Source organism: Montipora foliosa, chromosome 11 (assembly GCF_036669935.1).
Source record: "Montipora foliosa isolate CH-2021 chromosome 11, ASM3666993v2, whole genome shotgun sequence".
Lineage (NCBI taxonomy): Eukaryota > Metazoa > Cnidaria > Anthozoa > Scleractinia > Acroporidae > Montipora > Montipora foliosa.
The window spans coordinates 39,968,055-39,974,247 of record NC_090879.1 but is presented as its reverse complement, the minus strand read 5'-3'; the positions used below and the strand labels follow the sequence as shown (position 1 = coordinate 39,974,247).

Here is a 6,193-nt window from a genome sequence, read left to right as displayed (position 1 = left end):
TGTTAGGTGACGTCATAGACATGATTACGCAACTTAAGTCACTTGCTAGTAAGAGGAATTGAGAGAAACTGTGAGATACCACTGGGTAAATATCTTTGCTTGATTATAAGGGATAACTGTTTTTCATATCACTAACGCGATTTGCTGTAATTTAGATTTTGAACCCTATTCAACCTCCCTTGTGAAAAGTACAGCGACTGACAGAAAGCTGGTGTAATAAATGGAGTTGTTTAGAACCGTGGTTAGTTAATCCTCGCTAGCAATACATTCAAAATCCAGTGTGGTTAGCTACTAAGCGACGACTGGAACAGAAGATGACCGACAAAGCTAAGAATTCACGGCGAATTGCCAAGGGAAACTTCACACGAAAGCGGAACATTTTGATCAAGTCCATAGAGACAAGCCAAGGAATCGAGGTAGTAGAAACCAATTACTCAAAACTTGTTGATGCATGGGAAGAACTGGAAGGGAAGCACTTAGAGTATGTTAACTTCCTGACTGACGAGCATTTAGTGGACGAAGAAGAAATCTGGATGACAGAAGTCGAGGAAAAATATTCCAATGCATTTAATCGTAAAGTGAAATATGTCGAAAATGTCACTACAAGCGAAAAGGCAACGCGCGAGCACGCGGCTCGTCAAGAGGCCATTGACAACGCAAAAGTTAAAAGGAACACTGCGCGCGCTGTTTTCGAAGCTTCTTACGAAAGTATTTCGCACGCGTTGCAGTCAAAAGAAATGCCCAATTTTGCGTTAAAAGACTTACAGAAACAAATAGAAGATCAATTTCAAGATTGCAAAACCTTTAACGCTGAACTGTTAGAATTATTGCCCTTTGAATCAGCCGAATCTGAGATGCAATGGATAGCTAAAATCCAAACCTATTATTACGAAATTGTTGAACAAATTGTAGTTAGATATACTAACGTAAAAGAACAAGAGAAGATAAAACAGGAATCTGACGCGACTTCTTCCTTTCTACACCTGGAAAAGGTAAAAATGCCGCACTTTGATGGAGAACTACGTCATTACCCTCAGTTTAAAAGAGATTTCAACAAACAAGTCATGCCACAAATTCGTGGAAGAGATGCCGCATATGTGCTACGCTCTTGTCTTGGAAAAGAACCCGAAGGCCTGGTAAAGAGCATAGACGACGATGTGCAAGAAATGTGGCGAAGACTGGACGAAAAGTATGGAGATCCAGCCAAAATTGCAGACGTTATCATTGACGGCATACGTAGATTCAGAACACTTAAGGAAGGAGAAGATAAACGTTTCATCGAATTCGTGACTCTTGTAGAAGACGGATACAGAGACCTCACAAGACTCGGTCTAGAAGCGGAAATTACAACAACGAGTTCGGTCAGTATTATAGAGAAAGCTTTATCAACAGACATCAGAAGAAAATGGGCGGAAATGGTTAGTTGTCACGGAAGTCACATCGACAAATCAAAAAAGTTCCCTAGTCTTCTTGAATTTCTGCAAAATCAAAGGAGTGCTATTGAATACGACAGTGCTTCTCTTCGGACGACGACCAACAATCAACATTACAGAGGCACATCGCACTATACAGAAGGCGTCGAGGAAGTAAACAAAGAACCCAAACCAAAATGTCTGATTCATGAACACGGAAGACATTGGACAGCAGAATGCAGAATTTATTTAGCCAAGCCAATAGAAGAGAAAAAGACGATCATCAAAGATAAACGAGCCTGTTGGTCGTGCCTAAAGATCGGTCATCGACAACGTACATGCAAATCAAGGAAAGACTGTGGTGTAGGCGGCTGCACAAGAAAGCACCATCCATCTATACACGAGACGGAAGAAACACCTCAGGAAGTCTCAGCCTCAGCAAACGTATGCCACAATACAAAAATTGACACCTGCCTGTTACAAGTACAAAGAGTTAAAACCAAAAGAGGAGAAGCTAATATAATGTGGGATAACGCCGCATCACTTTGTTTTATCACAAACACTAAAGCAAAGCAAGAGAAACTTAAAGGATCCAAAGTCGAACTTTCAGTCATCAAAGTTGGAGCACAGAGCGAGAAGATTAAGACCAACAAATACAAGGTACCTCTTATAGATAAGCAAGGTCACGTCATCGAATTCGAAGCTTACGGCATCGAAAGGATCACCTCAGACATTGAAAGTGTTAACATAGACGACATAGTACATCTTTTCAAGAACGTCACAAAGGAAGAAATCGAGCGACCCTCAGGACCTGTGGACATTTTAATCGGTTACGAATATGCAGCCTATCACCCGGAAAGAGAACAAAACATCGGTCATCTTGTGCTCTTAAGGAATCGTTTCGGGCGATGTATTGGAGGAACGCACCCGTTACTTAAAGAATCACATCTGTATCACGATTTCATCAATGCCAGAGTCAACACAGTTGTAGGCAAAATCAATATAGAAGACTTTTACAAAATTGAGAACCTTGGCGTAGAATGCAAACCGAAATGTGGAGGATGTAAATGTGGAAAATGTTCCTTAGGCGCGAAAGACTGCACTATTCAAGAAGAGCGAGAGCTGGAACTAATCGAACGAAATCTAAACTTTAACAAAGAGGAAAATCGCTGGGTCGCTGAGTATCCCTGGATCAAGGATCCTCAGAATCTTCCTGACAACCGGAAGGTCGCTTTCGCGAAACTGATAACGACCGAGAAACGTCTAAGAAGGAACACCGAACACGCAAAAGTGTATGACAACCAGATAAAAGACATGGTAACTAGAGGAGTTGCAAGGAAACTCTCCAAAAAGGAACTAACACTCTACAAAGGACCGGTGCATTATATCGGACATCATGAAGTTCTCAAGCCTGATTCCAAATCTACCCCAGTGCGCATAGTGTTCAATAGCAGCGCCAATTACATGGGTCATATCTTGAATGAGTATTGGGCTAAAGGTCCTGACCTACTCAATAACTTATTGGGAGTCCTTATACGTTTCCGAGAGAATAAAGTAGCCTTCATTGGTGATATTAAAAAGATGTACCACACTGTGAAGATGACAGAGTTAGATCAGCACACCCACCGATTTCTGTGGAGGGATATGGATAGTACAAGAGAACCCGACACATACATAATGCTCAGAGTTTCATTCGGTGACAAGCCGTCAGCTACGATTGCAACCGTTGCTTTGAGAAAAACCGCAGAGATGTCAAGAGAGAAATACCCAGAAGCAGCAGATATAATACAAAGAAATACGTACATGGACGACATAATCGAAAGTACGGACGATCGCAAACAAGCTATTAAACTGACTCAAGATATCGAGAAGGCTATTATTAAAGGAGGATTTGAAGTCAAAGAGTGGATGTTCTCAAGCGATACTGACAGACAAGAAAAAACAAATATACCGATCGAGGAACAAACAGAAAAGATACTTGGAGTTAAATGGAGTCAATCAGAAGATCAACTGTGTTTCGAAGTCAAGGTTAACTTTACTACCAAGCGAATACATACTTCAAGGTCTACGAGCGATATCGTTCCCACCCAAGATCCCCAACAGCTCACAAAGCGTATAATCTTGTCACAGATCAACAGCGTGTATGATCCCCTAGGGTTGGCAGGACCATTTACAGTAAGGGCCAAAATTCTTTTACGCCGTTTGTGGGGAACTGAACCGAAACTTGACTGGGACGACCCTATACCCGAGGAAAACCAACAGAATTGGTCTATTTTCTTCAACGATTTGAAAGACATGAATCAAATCAGATTTACGAGATGCCTTAAACCAATGGATGCTATTGGCGACCCCATTCTCGTTGTGTTTAGTGACGCATCCAAAGACGCATACGCTGCATGTGCATATGTACGGTGGCAAAGAAAGAATAACCAATTTGAGAGCAATTTAATACTGTCCAAAAATCGTCTTGCACCAATAAAAAAGATGTCCATTGACCGTATAGAACTGTGTGGAGCGGTACTGAACAAACGTCTAAAAGTGTTCATAGAAAAGGAATGTAGATATCGCTTTGAAAAGATCTACCACATCGTAGATTCTCAGATTGTACATGCCATGATACAGAAAAGCTCATACGGGTTCAACACGTTCGCCGCCACTAGAATAGGTGAAATACAGGAAGGAACAAACCCTGAAAACTGGTATTGGGTAGAGAGTAAATATAACATAGCTGACTGTTTGACAAGAGGCAGGAAGCCCGATGACATTGGACTTGAAAGCACATGGCAAAAGGGTCCCGATTTTCTTAAACAAACAGAAGACAAGTGGCCAATCACTCGTGATTACTTGGAGCCAAAACTATCCGAAGTAATCCGGACTACAATGGTAACGAAGATAGAAGGACCTCATGACACCCTAGCGTTACGAATTGACATCGCCAAATATTCGAGTTACGGCAAACTACTACGTGTCACTGCAAGAATTTTGAAATTTTACAGCAAATTTCCCAAACCGTCATTTAAAAGCGCAACGCAAGAACTGACACCTGAAGATATTAAAAAATCAGAGATTTTCTGGATCAAAGAGATTCAGCAGAACATGAGAAATGATATTGAAAATGGCAAGTACAACCGTTTGTGTCCTATCACACGCAAAGACGGCATCTATGTAGTAAGCAGTCGTACTGCAAAGTTACAAACAAATTACGGTGACAACGAAGTTATATTACTACCATATGATCATCCGTTCTCACATCTCTATGTAGCACAAACTCATGCAAGAGGACATCATGGCATTCTAACTACTGCCAGCAAAGTGCGCACCAAATACTGGATACCCAAACTCCTTAAGTTGGTAAAATCGATTAAGTTCAGATGCGTTATCTGCAAAAAACTTGCTAAGAAAACAAGTCAGCAAGTGATGGGCCAATTACCTGAAGACAGATTGAAGCCAGCACCGCCATGGTACAGTACAGGAATTGATCTTTTTGGTCCCTTTAAAATTCGGGACGAGGTAAAGAAGAGAACGTTCTCTAAAGCTTATGGAGTAATATTTAATTGTCTCGGAACAAGAGCTGTTTATCTGGATCTGGCAGCAGATTATAGTACAGACAAATTTCTGATGGTACTCAGAAGATTTGTGTCCCTAAACGGATATCCATCCAAGCTATTGTCTGACAACGGTACTCAACTAATTGCAGCAAGTAAGGAACTAACCGCTATAACAAAAACATGGGATTGGAAGAAAATTAAGGAATATGGCGTCATGAAAGGATTGCAATGGATCTTCACCCCAGCAGATGCCCCATGGCAAAATGGAGTAACTGAAGCTCTTATAAGATCGGTCAAGCGAGCAATTGAATTCTCGGTTGGTGAAAATGCTTTAACCTTCTCTGAATTGCAAACAGTTTTATTCGAGATTGCCAACTTGCTGAATGAAAGACCAATAGGGCGACACCCAACATCCCCTGAGGACGGAGCATATTTATGCCCAAATGACTTACTGTTAGGCAGAGCCACAAGCAGGATACCAAATGGCCCATTTGATGAAAACGCGAACACCCAAAAACGTTTCACGTTCGTCCAGACAATTGTTCATACATTCTGGAAAAAATGGAACTCGAACTACTTCCCAAGCTTGATATTAAGGCAAAAATGGCACACATCTCACCGAAATTTGAAAATCGGAGACGTAGTTATGATACAAGATTCCAACTTAGTGAGAGGAAACTGGAAGCTTGGAAAAGTGTCAAATGTTTACCCAGGTGCAGATGGGAAAGTGCGAAGAGTAGACGTGCAATACAAGAATCTCACCGTAAACGAACCTATGAAGCAATACCAAGGCAAAGGATATGTCACTGTTCAACGTCCTGTACAGAGACTTGTATTACTTATACCGATTGATGAAAACAAAATTAACTTCTAAGTGAACTTTCAGATACTATTTACTATGATTACTGTAACCTTTTTTTTGGCGGGGGAGTGTATCGCCAACAATCCGTGATTAGAATTTGTTAGGTGACGTCATAGACATGATTACGCAACTTAAGTCACTTGCTAGTAAGAGGAATTGAGAGAAACTGTGAGATACCACTGGGTAAATATCTTTGCTTGATTATAAGGGATAACTGTTTTTCATATCACTAACGCGATTTGCTGTAATTTAGATTTTGAACCCTATTCAACCTCCCTTGTGAAAAGTACAGCGACTGACAGAAAGCTGGTGTAATAAATGGAGTTGTTTAGAACCGTGGTTAGTTAATCCTCGCTAGCAATACATTTTTT

The 6,193-nt window shown here is 41.0% G+C and overlaps 1 protein-coding gene across 1 annotated transcript; it reads left to right on the top strand.

Annotated features, from left to right (window-relative positions):
- Positions 1 to 998: 998 nt before the first annotated feature.
- On the top strand, positions 999 to 5,834 carry LOC137977039 (uncharacterized). The gene has a single exon (XM_068824336.1). It carries the CDS (start codon positions 999 to 1,001, stop codon positions 5,832 to 5,834), a length of 4,836 nt encoding a protein of 1,611 aa, XP_068680437.1.
- Positions 5,835 to 6,193: the final 359 nt, after the last annotated feature.

Coding starts and splice junctions, on each gene's coding strand:
- LOC137977039 (XM_068824336.1), top strand. CDS start 999: ATGCCGCACTTTGATGGAGAACTACGTCATTACCCTCAGTTTAAAAGA.